Genomic DNA, 18,692 nt, shown 5'->3' with positions numbered 1-18,692 from the left:
GGATGGAAGTTAGGGGTACAGAATATGAATTTTGGGGGACCAATTCAGCTCATAACATTGTACCATTGCCCCTCCCCAACAAACTTATTTTCTCCTTACATGCAAAATAGATTCATTCTATCCCAAGAGCCCTCAAATTTTTAATTTATTCCAGCATCAACTCTAAAGTCTAAGGCCCAAAGTCTCATCTAAATATTATCTGAATATTATCTAAATGCATGAGATTCAAGGTGTGATTCAGCAAGAGGTAACATTTCTCGCCAGCAGTGAACCCATGAAACAAGAAAAGTTATATGCTTCCATAGTACAATAGACACACAGGCATAAGATAGATATTCTCATTTCAAAAAAGAAATAGAAAAGGAAGCAGTAATGGGTCCCAGGCAAATCCAAAACCTTGCAAAAGAAATTTCATGTGATAGTAAGGCTTGAGAATAATTCTCTTTGGTTTGATGCTCTGCACTCTTGGCCAACTTGGAGGCAGCATCACCTATGGCTCTGTGGGCAGCCTTTTCCCTTTAGCTCAGTGAGGCAGCCTCATCAAATGACTCTCCGAAGAGGCCCTGCTAACATGGCTGCTTTCAGAGATCATCTGAAGGGACAATACTCTTCGAAGCTAAGCAGGAAGCAGCCTTGCACCCTGGACCTGTAATGGGAATGGCAGCCATCATGATCTCTGAAACATTTGGGGAGTCATTCTTCCCTTTTCTTGAAGGATAATGCATGTTTACAATGAAATATCTCCATCATGTCTTTCTGAAGAGTCTAAGAAGTCTGACAGCCTTCCATCACTTGGGTCTGTTTTCTCTGTCCACTTTAGTTCAAACTGGCAGTACCTCCACTGTATAATCACACGTCTATTTCTGCTGAGATGTATGATTGAATCCATAAATCATATCCATGGTATCTTTATCTAATGGTTGTTCAGTGACATTAGGGTTCTCTTTGGAAAATACTTTCTCATTTTCTGTAATATAGATGGGCTAATGATCGTGTAAATCTTCAAGTTCTGGTTTGTCCTTGCATAAATATTTCTTCAATTTCTTTCTCTCCTCTTGTAGTTTACTGTAAGTGGTGAGGAGAAACCAAACCACTCCTTCAACCCTTTGCTCTGAAATCTCCTCAGCTAAATTTCCACGTTTGTTGTTCACAACTTTTGCCTTCCACAAACACTAGAAGACAAGGCAGCAGCCATTTTGTTTGCTACTTTATAATAAAGATTACCTTTCTTCCAATTTCCAAGAACATGTCCCTTATTTATATCTGAGACCACAACAAAATATACTTGAATGCTCTTATTTCTATCACCAGTCCCTTCCAAGCAATCTACACTTTTTATAGCATGCACTTAAAACTTCCAGTCTCTACCCATTACCCAATTCCAAGGCTGCTTCCACATTTTTAGGTATTTGTTGAAGCAGCATCTCAGTTCTTGATACCAAAATCTGTTTTAGTGTTCTCAGCCTACCGTAACAAAACATCACATTGCTGAATGACTTAAACAACAGAAATTTATTTTCTTGAATTCACAAAGCCTGAAAGTCCAAGATCAGAGTGCCAGCATGGTTAGTTTCTTGAGAGGATTCTCCTTCTGGCTTAAAGATTGCTTCCTTTCACTATATTCTCACATGTACCCCTTGGTAAGTTTCATAAAATAAAATCCACTTGAAATAAAGCCTACTTAAATTTGATGTTAAAAGTCAATGAAGATAAAGCATATTTAAAAAGAAGCATAATCACAGAAATTAATGCAGAAATCCTAAATAAAACACTAGTAAATAGCATTTTCTTTTAAGATTGATACACTTAGATACAAAGGGTATGTGGCAGGAATCTGGGAGTATCTTAACATTAAACTACTTAATCATATAATTTACCTTATCAAAGGATTAGAGGATAAAAATACAATGAACATCTAGAAAGCTAAAAATCTAACAAATTTGTGGCCTTGATTCAAATCTTCTATTTCCTATATAAGTCAACTAACACACTAATTTTATCGCAAAAGCATTATCTCATCATTGTGGTATATTAACTGAATTCCATCACCTTCAGATAATCTTGATTTGTCTCCTTCAAAGTGAATCATTGTCACTTTCAAAATAGAACACGTTTTATCAAAATGATTTCTCTCATTTCCTGTTGCCAAGGAATGAAGACAATGAAATCAAAGAAATTTGCTTTCATTTGCTTAAAATTTAATACAGTAGAATATAGAAACATTTTACATTCCACCAGTTATGGATTTTTTTCATGGCTAGCAAATGGAGGAGTGAGGACTAGAACCCAGATCTGAATCCTAGTCCAGTGGTCTTTACACAGCTCTTAATCTTTCGTATGCACTGGAGAGATGGGAACTTCATTTCACCTAATGTTCTAAAAATCAGAAGCAGCTGAGGGCAGGGAAGGGCAAGGAGCAGAATATAGGGTTCCAAGCAGAATCAACTGAACAACAAGAATGTTAATGTGAAGGTGAGTAAGCCCATGACAGCAGGCCCAGTGGGGGAATATACCACAAGTCTTTTCCAGACATTTTCCGACATTTTCTGTAACCTTGTATAAATACATTAGTATGTTCATGAAAAATTTTGTAAAATAAAAGCTCTTTTTCTAAAGTCATTTGTGTCTGAAGACCTAATGAAAAAAGTTTCATTTTCAATTTTTCTTTGCTATGAGTTAAAGGAATAAATGAATAAATTAAGTTCAATAATCTTATTACCAATTAACATATAAAGGGAACATAGCAAAATAGATGTTCAGCTGCATTTTTATTAAAATCATGTTTCAGGTTATGTGCTCCATTAGAGTCTGAATTCAACAGGGTCTCTTATGGAAAATACTGATTGGTAGAAAATGTTAGCAAGAACCTGCAAACAAAGAATCTACATTATAAAAATTTTTATGCCCAGGTAGAGCAATAGTTTTAGTAAAAGCCTAGGTTAGCAGCAGAAAATTAAAAGCCATATGGTGTGGAGAGATTGGCACTCATGCATGACTCTCTTTGTAAAGAGAAAACAATATTTTATCTAAAAGAGTCATAGCAGACATGTTCTGTAATCAAGAACATGAACAGAAATGTGAGGAAAGTCTCTAGGACTGTAAGAAAGCTACCCAGGCTCATGTGGGGCAGTGGCAAGTGGGAACAATCGCACTTACTGAAAACATCTCCTTTTGAACCACTTAAATATTCTTAAATATTTGAATGTTTAATCCTACCTTTCACTGATGGTGTAGAGGACAACATTGTTGTATCCCATTTTACAGCTGAGAAAATGAAACTCAGAGGCATAAAACAAACTTCTAAGTACAACCTACCCAAGAAGTAAATGATGGAATTTAAACCTGGCTCACTATTCCTCAAAAACAAACTCAGTACTCTACAGTATGCCTGTTCACTGACCGATAAGAAAAGTTTCTTCCAAGCTTTGATTTTTATATAATCACCAAGCAGCCTTCATTATGTAAACTGATAAGTTATCTCATCCACATAAGTTTGATGAGAAGGGGAGAATGAGCCAGCATTGAAGACAGCCTCTCATGTTTCGTTCCAATAAGAATGAGTCATGGAGAGTCGACACAGAGTTTTGATCAGCCGTGAGTACACTGGATACGATCAGAGAAATTAGTCCTATGCACAGCCATGTACAGCCCATGTCCAGAAAGGCAACACTCAAGTCTCCTTTGAACATCAGCCTGTTCATAACAAAATGATCAACACTACCTTATGTACCTTTACCTTCTCTCTACCCATCTCTCCTATCTCAGAGAAAATGAACATTGGGATTCTTTAAAATTAGAAATTACATCTAGAAGTCCTACTTATTTTCAGAAAGAAAAACTGACAATAAATAGAGACAATGCCAACCATCAAGTCACCCTCCCCTGTCAGTTGATTTTCTCCACCTGGTTTGCATTGTGTGCAGCTATGTGTGTGTACATGCATGTATGGTATCTAGACATGTAGGAGTCCTTTTGTTTCTATGACTTCTTGTTAAGCCATACCCAAAGTAAACCTAAAAGCAACATGTTAACTTTTAATCATGGATGACTATATTGATATTATAGTCATTTAGTAAAATATCTAATCTGCAGTAAAACAACTCTTTATCATTGCAGATTGTTTGGGCCACATCTTACCTGATTGGCTGTGCCATTACACCATGCCGCCACAAAGGATCACCTCGATATTTCTACGTTTGTCACTATTGTCATGAGTATGTATTATTAGTTTTTAAAATATATAACCCCCTAAGGTAACCTAATCTAGTTTTTTGAACTTTGTTTTTTGTGTGTGCACAAATGTTTATAGCAACTGTATTCATAATAGACAAGAGCTGGAAATAACCAAGGCGTCCTTCAAAGATGAATGGTTATACAATCTGTAGTTTGAGTCTTGGCTACTTCCTATTTATGTGAAAACACATATTTAGTTACATATTATTTTATTCCTTTGACTGTATTTTCTCTTATTTAAAAAAAAAACTCCAATATATTTTCATAGCAATTTACCAGCAGTCTTCCTATGTGTCATTGATTCTTCAGGTAATTATTATATAAGAGAAACAGATTTGGTTAAGCAAAGAAATGAGGGCATTTACTTCAACGAAACAAGAGTATTGTTAGACCAAAAGGACAGGCATGCAGTGGTGTCTTAACAAGGAAACAAATGGAAAGAGCCAAGTATCTTTCTCTGTACTTAGCTATCTAGTCAAAAAGTTGATGTATGTCTTCTCTTTAAAAATGAAATTCACATGTTATAGTTTCTATCACAGATACTAGTCGCAATTCCTAGAAAACTTAATCCGATTGTTTCAGTAAGGGTCTGCTGCACCTTCTTCTCCTATGAACTGTGATTATGACACAAGATCAAGTAAGACAAAGATGACTGCAGGGCCCATCTGTGTGGCTCCAGTGATGGTTATCAGAAAAGAGAAGATTGTTCAGAGTTGAATAGAACTGCCTGATATTTGACTACAAATGCCAGTTCAATATCACTTCTGCTGATAAAAGTCAGTGACGCCATTATGCATCTCCTTCAGCTACATGTATTTCTCAGATTAACACATAAGCCTTTCCTCCATAATGTTAGCTCAATGCATTGTGCTCAACCACTGTCTCCCATGTATGTAGCACAATACTAGATGTTCAATATGAATCACTGAACATGACTGATTTGAAAATACACTGCCGTACTTCACATTTGCAGTGATGCCTCCACTATCACTATTGATTCAGAGTGTAATATCATCATATAATAACTCTATCTGAGTTATATATAAATTGTGCTGAAGACAATAAAATCTCTTTGCTCCTACAACACATAGTTTGCAATACGTATTTTCAAGGGTTGGTGGTCTGCAGTGAACTTCAACTGCTCCGAAAAAGAAAAGTATAAAACATGGAGAGCTATGATAGGGGAATTTTCTTGGTTGAAGATTAGTCCAAGTCTCTGACTAAATCTCTTACTGAATTTAGTAATAATCTTCTTTTCAAAGTGAAATTTTAGCAGCTCAGATAAACGAATACCAGATTTAAAAAGGTTTTTTAAAACCAGAACATTTACTTTTTTAAGTTGTATTACTTTAGAAACAGATATTATCTATGTTTTTAGACACTATGTATGTTTTTAGACATACACAGGTAAGAATTGTCTTTTCTTTTTTGTTTTTCCTTTTGAGATAGGGCCTTGTTCTGTCACCCAGGTTGGAGTACAGAGGTGTCAATATAGCTCAGTGCAGCATTGACCTTCTGGGCTCCAGCTATCCTCCCACCTCAGTCTTCCAAGTACCTGAAACTACAGGCATGCGCCACCAGGCCTGACTAATTTTTTTTTTTTTTTTTTTTTTGCCCCGGCTTATCTCGAACTTTTGGGCTCAAGTAATCCTTCCACCTTGCCCTCCCAAAGTGCTGGGATTACAGAGATAAGTCATTGAGCCCTGCCTGTCTTTTCAAAAGTTTCAAGTTAGTCCAGAACTAGAACTTCTTATCTACTTTCTTTCCCACACCCCAACACTTTAGTTTTATCCATGCTGATGTACTTTCATCTTTTATATATACCATCTGTTTCAACAAAAGACATTAACATGTAAAAAATTTCTTATAACATAGTGCAAGATGGAGTTAGAACCTCTCTAACTTGCCTCACTTGAGACTTTCTTCTTAACATTGGTAAGAATCATGCCCTTTTAAATGATGGTTTACCAAGTCCTTATAGGTATTAATGAAGAATAGTGTTCTGTTGTAATTGGCTCTAAAGCCCTCTTGCTTATGAGTGCTCTTGCTTGTACTTGAGGGTACCCAAAGTTCCCAAGTACTGTTAGGACTTGACTGTCCAACGAGATGTGCACATTGCCTGAAAAATATTTTCATGTCACTCACATTTATTGGTTCTATGTGCAAAAAAAAAAAAAATTATAGCTATAAGACTGGAAATCTTATACCCATTTTAAAAATTATCACTCTTCTTTACAAGAATATTTGCACAATTTGTTTTTAAAGTTGGCTGTACACTGTGAGTAAGATTTTATATGCATTTTTCAAAGATGAGTTTTATGAAATCACTTTTTTTTATTCAAGGGGAAATGATCCTGAAACAAAGCATGAACCTTATAAGAAGGGTGTCCCATGTGAAGCCTGCCCAAATAACTGTGAAGATAAACTTTGCAGTAAGTTTTCTACATTATGTTTGTTTACAGTTAACCCATTGGTCTGGGAATGATACATCTTTAAATTAAGCATTAAAAATCATTGCACTTTTGAACAGCTTTCATCTCATCCATACCAAAGAAAATACACAAATTATTTCTGCTTACCCCTCCCCAATTGCCAGAGTGACTGAAGACTGTTGATTTAACCTATGGCAAAGGAAATCACAAAGTCTAGGTCTGACAACTCGAGTTCCCACCCTATAGATTAAAATACTTAAGGTCAACCTAGATAAAATATTGAGGTAAGTGTAGATTTTTCTCTGCTCTCTAAAAAGTTCTTGGGCCCTCTTATTGCAGCCCATAATTTAGGCTCATTGCTTTCAGTTTACCGATGTTCTCCAATTGCTTGCCACTCCATGACTACTCAGGTTGCCTGACCACTTATTATAGCATGAAATTTTTACTGAGTGATCCTTATTCTTCTTTTGTTCCTGTGAACCACCTGAAAAGTTAGCTGATGCTCATATTATTTCTTACATTCCTTACAGCCTCTTTTTTTTTTCAATTTCTTGAAAAATCTTACCTAAGGTGAAGTTGTAGCCAAATGGGTGCCATTTCTGTTTATTTACTTAGATAGCCAAATTTCACTTTTTAAAGCCTACCTGCAACCATAATTTCTTAATTCCTAGGAATAATATTGATTAAGATAAATTATATTAGTAATAAGTCTGTGGAGGAAAAAATAAACCTAAGAAAAATATCCTGTGACCTCCAACTTGAAAGGTCACTTATTTTTCTTCACCTAATCAGGTTACTCTATTTGCTTTTAAAGTAAGAAAGAAAATGGATTCTTCTTCCTCCTTTTACCTTTCTCTCATTTCTCTTCTCTTTTACTCTTAATTTATTTACTTCTCTGTCTGTCTCCCTCTCTCTTTCTCTGTATCCACTTCACTTTTTATACCCCGTTTCTGGAAAAAAAATGTAGTTGGAGAGAGTTTCCTCCCCATCAAAAAAATAAATAAATAAATAAAAATCAACCAATTTTCTATGCCTTAGGGGGAGAAAGGATGGCAGTTTAGTAGATTTTTAGAATCTAGGTGAGAAAAACAATGTCTGTAGTGGTATAATAATTTAATAGAAGTAAAAGAAGAGTAGGAAAGAGAAATGTTACTCAAGAAGATTGATTCTATTACATAGACGATGTATATCATAAGCCCTTTCTTTACCTGCAAGTGTTTGAGGAAGTGAGAGCTATTAAAGAAATATATGAACTTAAGAATTGAATATATTGGGCACAAACAGTGCTAAAAATGTAAGACCTAGATATGCAGATATAAATCATTTAATGCAATTCGAATGAAATGTATAAAAATAATAATTCTTACTTATAATATTAGGAAAGTATATAAATTAATAACAACAGATAAAAGAAAACAATATATTACAACACTTTATAGATTCAAAGAAAAAATATGTTACCTCTAAAGAAAAAAAATCCATTGATAATTTTACAGATTCAAAGAAAAAAATGTTACCTCTAAAGAAAACAAATCCATTGATAATCATATTTCACCAGAATACTACATAAGAGAATAAAGTAGGATAATGATAGGTAATTGATTTTTTTCAAAAAGGAGTAATGACTTTGGCAAATTGCTGATTATAGGAAAAAGAAGCAGAGATACACCATCAAATATACAATTGCTCAGGAGTAATATAACATCCACATTTCATCTCCTTGTTGCACCTTGATAAATCTACTGTAGTTATTCTCCAAGTTCCTGAAAGGTGAATCAGTTTAATAATTTAGGAAGGGAAAATGTATACAGCGTAGAAAGATATTGACTAAAATAATAAACAGTAAGACATAAATGTAAATTTAAAATTTATAAGATTGTTATAAATTTCATGCAATGATCGAACTTTATAATTGAAAGAGAAGAAATATAATGGAAAAATTTAAATTGACCACCAAATTATCAAGATTCAAATTCAGGACTGCATGATAAGGTCAGAAAATCTTAAAAGAGAGAGGGAATTAAATTCTTGTTATTCTTGCCTTTATAGAGAGACAAATAGATCCATTTGTTATTTGTGATAGAGAATTCAGGTTAAAAACTATTTTAGTAAACTTTTTGATGCTATTGCCACAAATTTAAAATGTTGGGTATCTTCATTGTGATTGGAGAATTTTGTGTGCATTTCTGCCTCTGTATGTACCAGAATATAGGTGTGTGCACATCCATGGGATAGAGCAAGGTGAGAAAAATCACTAGAATGTTAATCGAGATAACCTCTGGGTGGGTGGGTGCCATCCTATATGTGGTTTTTAATTCCATTTTCCATTGGCTATACATCACTTTTAATAATCCAAAGCAAACCTTTAACCAATAAACAATGCAGCAGTAGATAATTAGACAAAATAGTGTGACTATTTTATATTGCAATGGCATAGTTAATACTTTCAAAATGACAATGTAATTTAAAAAATAATTCCTCTCCAATCTGTTTATATTGGATTTTAAAAATTGTGATAAAAAACCTGTTTTATATAAAGACAAAAATTTTACCTTTTTCTTTCAAACATGATCTTATCACCTGTTTTGCATTCGGATTAGCATAAGTTAGCTTATGCTAATCAAATTGAGTTAGCTATTGTTAATAAAAATTTCTTTGTGTCTTTAATAAGATGGTCTCTTTCCTCAGCAAATGTGATTTTTAAAAGGTTGTGTTGTAAAACCATACTATTTTCTTTCAGCTAACCCCTGTATCTACTATGATGAATACACCGACTGTAGCTTAGAAGTCCGTTTTCTTGGATGCAACCACTCGACACCTCGCATGTTCTGTAAAGCCACTTGTCTGTGTGACACTGAGATAAAATAGGTCTTTGTTATTTTCATCAGTTCTGTGCTGTGATGATGAGGAGGAGATGTCTGTTGGATCATGTCTTTTGCTATAGTTCAGTAGCTTCTGCTAAATTTTATTTGATTTTAATCATGCTAGAGATTTTAACTCCTGTCCTGATACATCCTGAAGTAACACTGTTTTCAATTTTCTTATTACTGGAGTAAAAGGCCAAGCCCAACACCTGCCTTAAATTTAAATCATGCAATTTATAGTTCTTAAGTTGGCATAATTCAACTTACGGTATAACTGAGTGCCTCAACAGTAACCTGGGCTAAAGTAGGTCTTACGTGGTTGAACTCCGACCCCTGCTTTCCCCATATTTTCAGCCACTCTGATTATCTTCCCTGCACAACTAACATCCAGTAATAATTCTTCACTTTTAAAATTTTACTTCTACTTTAAATCAATAATTAAAGGAATCCACAAAGCAAACAGAGTTCAGTCTCATCTTGCAAGGTAAATATCACTTAATTGGAAGTAGTTTAAATGTCTCATTGTTTTATTGTCACATTTATATATACATTTGTGAAGCAAGAAACAATAAAAAAAGCTTCGTGTGCCATTAATTTAACAAAATATGTATTCAGTACTGATTGCATGCAAGATGCATGTTTATATATACAGAAAGAATACAGTTTCATTTCATTTCAAAGGCAGTATAAAAGAAATATAAAAATAGCATAATATGAGAAATAAATAAGTCCCAAAAGACATACGGGTCACATATTATTATTGCCAGATGAGCATAAATAGCTTTTGTTTGGAGATTCAGGAAAGCCTTAAGGGTGGAATGACACATCTTCTGAGTAAACAGGATTGCAAAGGTTATGATTATTTCAACACAATGGAACAGCACAGTTAAGGCCAACAAACGTAAAATGCACTGAAGCATTAGGGAATATTGAAGGGCTTGACATGAGAAAAGGGAAGGCTAGAAATATTTGGTCAAATTTTAACATTATACCAAAGTTATACCCTACTTGTATATTTCTTTGCTCATTTTAATAAAAAGTAGCTCTACCTACTTGTATATTTCTTTACTCATTTTAATAAAGTACTTGGAGAAAAAAAAGACATCACCCACTTTCCAAAAGTAAAAAAACCATGCCTTAAACCTATTCTGCATCTTACAGAGGTTCTTGTCACAGATACAAAAATTCTGTGTGGCTCCAAGAAAAGAGGACAATTTGAGAATGATGCCCTCTTGACATGACCCATGTCTTTCCATCTAGATCCATGGGCATTTCTCCCATGTAAATCCTTCAGACCCTTTCTCACTTTTTATTTAAACTACATTCGTTAGATCTACCCACTTGATTGTATCTATCTTTTGAGTAATTGTCATTAGCATAATCATGGACATATTAGCATCAGGAGAACAGTAACTTATCCTGTGACACTGTAAGTAGGATGGTACTTTATAGCTGAAATACTTAATACATTACAAAAATCAAAGTAATAATAATTTACCTAAGAAAATTAAATGCATGTGCTGTAGAAAATCTTTACTTATTTTTTCATTATCAGGTATTATGATTTCTCTTACCTCACCAAGGTAGCATTAGATTTTAGAGTGATCAAATTAGAGCCCTGAGTTCTGAATTTTGCATGCTAGGTAACCAACTAATCCTGCAGTCTACTATAGGCAGTGTTACCGTGTTCTTACACTACAATATGCTCTCTTTAGAAGTTAACATGATACTTCTCAAAATTTGCATTCCAACTACATATCTTCCCACTTTGCATAAGAGTAAGCATATTCAAATATTTCTCAAGGGTTGGGGAAGGAGGAGGAAGGGTAAGTCTATGTCTTAGGAAAATCAAATATGCAAGTAACAAAACTTTGACTTTGTCTACATTACCCAAGTTTAAATAATATGCTGGCTTACTTCGCAATAAATTATATTTGTTAAATATGAAAAGTATTTCCCCCCAAAATATCTCAGAGCACATTGACTATGTGAAACGTACCCCGTAATGAAGAAGATTGGGGGTGGGGGATGACCTCATGTACACCATTCTTCTATTATCTCAGAAGCTTTCAGAATCACACATATTGTTTGGAAAATCATTTTAAAAAGCTATTTTTAGATGACAGTGGAAAGAATTCTTATTTACTATGCAACAGCTTTCTAAAAAACAGAAAGTCTTATACCTCTTTCCAAACGTTACTGAATATAGAATAAATATAACAAATAATTTTGAAGCAGAAGCAATATCCAGTGGCAGTCTGTACTTTCACAGTATTAAAAAAAAAAAAAAAAAAGTCTAGGTGTATAATACAAAGATTAAGAGCATGAGCAGAGATGTCACCCAGCTGGTTTGAATTCAGGGCACAACATGTGCTTGCTCTGTGACTTTGAAAAAGATTATTTTTCTTTGTCCTCATCCATAAGTTATAGTAAGAGACAGAACCTACTTCATAAGTTCGTTTTAAGGATTGAATGAGTTCATATGTAAAATCCTTAGAAAGGTATCTGGTGCTTAAAGTGTGCTCGATGACTATTAGCCGGCATTAGTATTCATTCTCTTCAAACTCCAGTCCCTGAGCTCTGCCCTTCAGACATAGTTGACGGCACTCTCTGGACTCTTCCTTTTGTGAACTCAGCAGTGAACACGTGTTATGGTAATAAATGAACAATCTCTTCCCCAACCCAAATAACATAACAAGTATGGAGTAATTTATTAATACAACAAAGGGATTTTCAAGAAATCTATAGTATAAAACTACCTTTAATTAAACAAAACATTCAATTTAGCAGAAATATCTGATTTCACTACATTATTTAGTAATACCGTACAATCATAATGGAAATAGCAAGAAGAGCTCTTATAGAGTTTATCCTAAATTCATTCAGAAAATAATTATTCGATAGAGATCATCAAAATTAAAATTAAATTAAAAGATGTATGTTTTGATAAAGATATTTACATATGAGAAAGATAACGTTTGGAAAACAGTATTAAAATACTAGGGCAGGAAATTTGAACAAAATCATGACATGAAATCTTGAAAGTGTTTATTTGAAGACAGTAATTTCACTGGAAAACTTTTTAAAAAATGAGCAAGTGAAAGGTTAAGATTAATTTTTAAATCTTTTAGTTTAAAAGGTCTATACACAGTTGATTTGTGTGGCTTATGTATGTTTACATAAATATAAAAAATGAATCTATAGATCAGTAATAATGAAAAATGTTACATTAGAAAAAAAGAGGAGAGAAAAACCACTAAATAGATACAGAAATACACATACCATTAAACAGAAAAGTTATCTCTTTCATAATACAAAAATGTATTTCAAATATAGGTAGGATTATCTTTCTGTCCAGCTAAGAATAAATTAATTATATGCTAAAATCTACCCATCAGAGAAGTGGAAGAGGCAACCATGTCTATACATTATTAGTAGGAACTAAGTTTGTAGAAAGACCCCTATTTAAAGATACCAAGTGAATTTTAAAAACATGCTTTTTTTTGGTCAGTTTCTCGTGAAGGAATGTATTATACTGAAATGCTCACATGCAAAAATATGTCTCCATAAAAAGATTTTTACTTAAGCATTATTTATAATTAAGGAAAACCAAATGCTATAAAAATACACCTAGGTGCAGAAATAAAAAGCTAAGTAAATTAGGAATGATCCATGATACGAAATACTAGGCAGGTGGTTAGAAAAACGATTAAAGTTTTTATATTCTTGTGATGAGAGATGCAGTTTTCTAAAAGTCAAAATTATAGAATCTACATACATATGACATGATCTAGTATTTCCCTCCCCCATCCACTTCTCTGTTGCTCTCATTCCTCCTTTCACTCAAACATTTTGATTTTTTACATTTCTAACATCATGACTGGAAACACTTTATACCGCTGTGAGTTATTTGAAATATCTAATCCTTTGATTTCATTTTATTAAATTACACAATTTGAAAAAATGCAGATAACTTTTCTAGACACACGTTTTAAGTAAGTAGAGGAATGAAAGTGAAAACAAAATATTAAACAATGAGCCCTTAGTGTTGTAAAATATTAACATATTCAGTGATCAAGAAGCACAAATCTTTGCCTGTTTCAAATGAGGACATAAACATTAGTAAATTTGAACACTAAAGAAATATGGCCAATAGTGTAGCTACAAGCAAAGCCCAATACCTGGTATTTGTTTTTAGTTTCAGTGTGTTTTATTTTCCCAAAAATCCGCTGTTTTCTCCTGAAAATTGATACAAAAGAAAGTTCCCTGGGTATCCACCATGTGTCACATCACTTGGAAGAGGGAGTAGAAACCATGCTTGCTTATAAGAAGAATATTGGCTAAGTGACTTAAATAGCTTCATAGGCTATCTCCAAGAAAACGTGTGGCAAACAATGGTGTAATTTTTCAGAATGGTCTTCAACATCACCCTCATGCCCATAGCTTATCAACAGGGTCTATGGACAGAGTAGCACACTTACTCATAGTATGAAAACTCATGATATATTTCAAGGTCACTGTCAGGGGCGGAGTGTCACAGACTCAGGAGCCCAAAACAGGTATGTGTTTCTCTCTCTCTCTGAATCTCTCTCTCTCTGTCTCTCTCTCTCTCTCTCTCTGGGTGTGTGTGTGTGTGTGTGTGTGTGTGTGTGTGTGTGTGTGTTTACATGTATGAATGAAAGTCAAGATGATCTGTGAAGCAAAGGTAGAAAAGGTCAACATTCCGAATAAAAATCTGATTAGGTTGTCAGGTAGCAGTGGAGGGCAGGGTGGCAAAAAATAGATTTAGATTACTGGGTAACTTGAAAAGAAAGCCTAAATGATGCCTCAAACAAAGATAGCACGTTCTTGACTCTTCATTATAAGAATACTACAATATATACTATATTCTGTATAGATGTGTATGGAGACAAAAATAAAATCTTTCAAAGTGTCCAGACTGATAATTGCCATGCAAGGTAATAGTGGACTTTCGAAATGTGCTCAAAGCACATAGTTGGGACATCATGGTAAACACTATGTTTTCCTTAACAAGGAAGGGCACTGCTATTCCCTCACTGCTAAAGGAATGGTGATACCAGAATAGCTCTGGGATTATATACGGCAAACCATTGTATCATAGTAGGGATGTGGTATGTTCCTTATACGTATATTAGCATGTAGTTACTGCATGTTTTTATGGGAAGAAAAATCATGAAGCAATATAGAAAATTTCATATTGTGAAACCAATGGCCTCATGTAAAAATGGAATAGAAATGTTTTTATCCGGCTTCACGGAATGTAAAGTTCAGAATTCACTACCACTTAAATGCAAATCCTTCCAGAAAAGTACTTCCAAAACAAGACCATAAGGTGGTATTTATGGCATTCACAGCAATATACACTGCATTTAGCAACCCTTTTGGAAGGGAACATTTGGGCACAAAAGGACCATAAATACCATGTCCGGTCTTTTACTTAATCTGTACAACACCCTATAACACTTTCGAGGAATTATTTATGTAGATATCTCTAGTGTATGAAAAACTTCACATTTGTTGGTAAAATTTTGTGAATATTGGAGCTTCTTTAGGCAGATAAATGAATCATATTACAAAAACTTGAGAATATTATTTAGTAAAAGACATATCAAACATGTATGTTCTTAAAATAAAGCTAAATTACCTCTGAAGAGGCATGATAATTATTTTGCTTCTGCAAATCTCAACTGCATTTAGGTTTCTGACTTGAGGTTGTAAATGTCAAATCATTTTTTCAAATAGTAACTATATTCAGGTGTTTAGAATTATGCTGAATGTTATTACTACACTGTGTCAGTTATACAGTATCACTTCAACTACATATAGCCTTTTGTGGTGGGATTTATTATTACAATTTTATGTATGTAAACACTAAGGCTCCAAAATTTTACATGACTTCGTTATTAAATAGCTTGAAAGTAATAGAGAGATCCTACACAAAAATAGCTCCTTCTAAAATTTAGATGTCATAAAATAGTATAAAGGAAGTTATTAGAAGACTCTAATGTGGAAAGTATACACATGAAATGTAGGTTTTGAAATTCTTTTCTTTCTCATCCATTCCAACCATTTTATGAACAGAATTTTTAAATACTTGTTAAACTAAGCATTGCGTAGAGCTGTCAAATAATAATTAGAATGTTAGAACCATGATAGAGAATGAGCTTCTAAGTGAGACATGTTTCAATTTAGAGAACAGACCTGGTATGGAGCCCTGATACCTCTCTTTGTGTCTGAAACTATGTGAGAGCTTCGATGGGGTTCTTATCTCATTTTAACCACTCCTTTGGACTGAGTCTAATACCATTCCCACTACATCATCATGCCTCGCAGAGGTATCCAGGAAGACTCAAATACCATTGAAGTTTTCCTTGCGCGATGGTCTTGTGATGACTTCACTGAAAATGTATCCACGTACCTATCTAAATATAATGTATTAAATGATGTTGTCATAGCAGAATTCGCACTTTGGTCAAGCTTTGAATTCAATTGTTTACTGAACTATGTCATGATCCCTCTTGATACTCTCTCCACCATTTTCTTTCTTTGTGCTTTTTAAAATTATTAGTATATTTGGGCTTAAGTTGGCCTTGTATTATTTATTTTCATTTGTTTCTCTGTTTGTTATTCCTCTGTTTCTCTTTGCTTGCCTTCCTGTGAGTTATTTGAACATTTTTAATATTTTCATCTTAAATTTATACTGTTTTTGAGTATACCACTTTGTATAGCTTCTTCTAGTGGTTACTCTACATATAAAAATATATATATATATCTACTTAAATTATCACAGTCTACTTGTATTGATATTTTGTCACTTAGAGTGAAGGGTAGAAACCTCACTTTTATTTAGGTACTTTTCCCTCCCACTTTAATAATATATTTATGCTAAGTACTAACTTTACATATACTAAACATCGCCATGTGTGGTGTAACAATTTTTGCTTCAACCAACAAATATTTTAAGAAAATCATGAAGAGACAAGTCTCCTGTATTTAACCCTTTTTTTTATCCATTCTGACGTTCTTTCTTTGCTGAATTTTTAAAACTTCTCTTATCATTTATTTTTATTTTTCTTTAGAAAACATCCTTTAGCCATTCTTTAAGGGTAGGCTTACAAATCAATTATCTGACCCTTCTTTATGTGAGAATGCCTTTATGTTCCCTTTATTCCTGAAGTATACCTTCACTGGATATAGGATTCAGGGTTAATCATTATTTTTCAAGTACTTGTAAAGTGTGCCACTCTCTTCTGAACTTTGTGGTTTCAAATGAGAAATCTACTGTCACTAAATCTGCCTATTAAATTTTTTCAGTAGCTCTAATTTTTCAGAAGTTTGTAAGGTGTTATGGCCTTTGTGCTGAGTTCTACTGAAGCTATTCCAAGCATTTTGTGGACAGTTTTTTCATTTTCTGTCTGGAGTCAGACAGTTATTGCCAATTTCTTTTTCCTTCTTTATTATTTCACCCTTCTTAATCCTTTGGCTGAGTTGAGCAGGCTTTCCTTATTCTGTTTTAGTTTGTTTGTTTTAATTTTTGCCTGATCCTGTTACTAGTTCTGGGGTTGAGACTTCTGCAGTGCTCTGTCTAGTATACATGGGAAGCAAAAAGGAAACTCAGAGAAGTCATTTTTATGATGATACTCAAGTCCAAGGTCCTTATGCAGTTTGCTTTCTTAGTTTCACTTCTAGAGTCTTCCTGTACTTGTTTGTTGTGTATGCTCAAGTTTCTCAGTTTTAAGAAGGAGAATCTGAGAGAACGTGGCTCCTCTAACTTGGCCAATACCCTATCACTAAGTGAACTTGCATTTTTTTGCATAAATGAAGATGTTTCCTAAGTTCGCTGTGTAGGGGGTCAATTACCTACAGATGCAAGAAAACAGAGGTTTCCTGACCTGCTATATATATAGTAAGCAATTCTTCTAATTGGTGGGGCTTTAAAATCTGAGTAAGAAGTTCTCCACTGTGGTTCAGGACCATGAAACATATTTGTAAAGTGACAAATCATTATGGCATACGGTACGTGTAAACTCTCTCGACAGAAAAATTTCTGGCAAGAAGTTGCTCTCAACTGAATGATAAAGAGCTAAATGTCTGAGGGATCCTTTTATTAGTATTATCTATTTCTATTTATTATGAATCTTTGTTATTTTCTTTAAAAAATTGTTATTCTGTTAAGCGCATTTGCAAACTACTTAAATGGAATGTTACAGCTCAGCATAGATACTGTATAAAAATTGCAAATATATGAAGAAGAAGCTCCTACAGTATGTGATCATTGGCAAGTCAATCTCCTGCTTTTCAATTGCCTTCAGAAAATTCTAAAACACTGAAGGTAGTGCAATTATTGATGGTACCACTAATATAAATATGGACACAGTCTATTGGAAAAGATAACTTACAAGATGAAAGGATGCCACAAAGAAACAACAAAGGATTTCTCCAGTATAATCTGAACCATGGTAATATTTTCAACAAGCAATATCTAATAACATCTGTTTAATGTACAAACCATATTGTTTTGAACAAATAAAGTAATTTGACTTTTTAAAAAATATGGTCATAAGTTATCCATTTGCTGTTAACTATATATTAATACTCATCTCCCAGGTTTTCACCTCCTTTAGTAGTTTTCATCCATTTGTGAAAAATGTCTTAACTTTTCTTCCATAAACCCCTTTACATGAGTATGTACTCGCAGAAATTCCTGGACCTGCGGTTTTATTTGTTCCTGAATTCTTTCCTAATGTATTTCATGTATTATAATATTTTTAAAAATAATTTAGGTTAGCTGAGGATCTATTTTTCTATTTTTCCCCTGTCAGTAAGCCAATTTATCAAATATTATTTACCATATAAACTATTTTCTCTCTTCATTTATTTATTTATTTGATTTTTATGTTTTGTGTATACATAGTAGGTGTCTATATTTATGGGGTACACAAGATGTTTTGATACAGGCATGCAATGTGAAATAATCACATCATAGAGAATGGGGTATCTATCTCCTCAAGCATTTATCCTTTGAGTAACAAACAATCCAATTACAGTCTTTTAAATTATTTTAAAATGTACAGTTATTATTGACTGTAGTCACTCTATTGTGCTATCAAATAGTAGCACTTATTCATTCTTTCTAAATATT

At 33.7% G+C, this 18,692-nt stretch overlaps 1 protein-coding gene across 1 annotated transcript in view; it reads left to right on the top strand.

Moving 5' to 3' along the window:
* The window catches only part of CRISP1 (cysteine rich secretory protein 1), a 37,693-nt gene extending 19,340 nt beyond the window's left edge, over positions 1-18,353 (top strand). The window contains exons 5-7 of the mRNA XM_021937360.2: positions 4,117-4,214; positions 6,577-6,665; positions 9,406-18,353. Coding sequence (XP_021793052.2) covers positions 4,117-4,214; positions 6,577-6,665; positions 9,406-9,533 — 315 coding nt within the window. The 3' untranslated portion in view covers positions 9,534-18,353. The remainder of the gene's footprint in view (positions 1-4,116; positions 4,215-6,576; positions 6,666-9,405) is intronic.
* The last annotated feature ends 339 nt before the right edge of the window (positions 18,354-18,692 follow it).

The sequence above is a fragment of the Papio anubis genome, chromosome 6, assembly GCF_008728515.1.
Source record: "Papio anubis isolate 15944 chromosome 6, Panubis1.0, whole genome shotgun sequence".
NCBI classification, from domain to species: domain Eukaryota; kingdom Metazoa; phylum Chordata; class Mammalia; order Primates; family Cercopithecidae; genus Papio; species Papio anubis.
The sequence above is the reverse complement of the archived record's forward strand: the minus strand, read 5'-3'. Positions and strand labels throughout refer to the sequence as shown.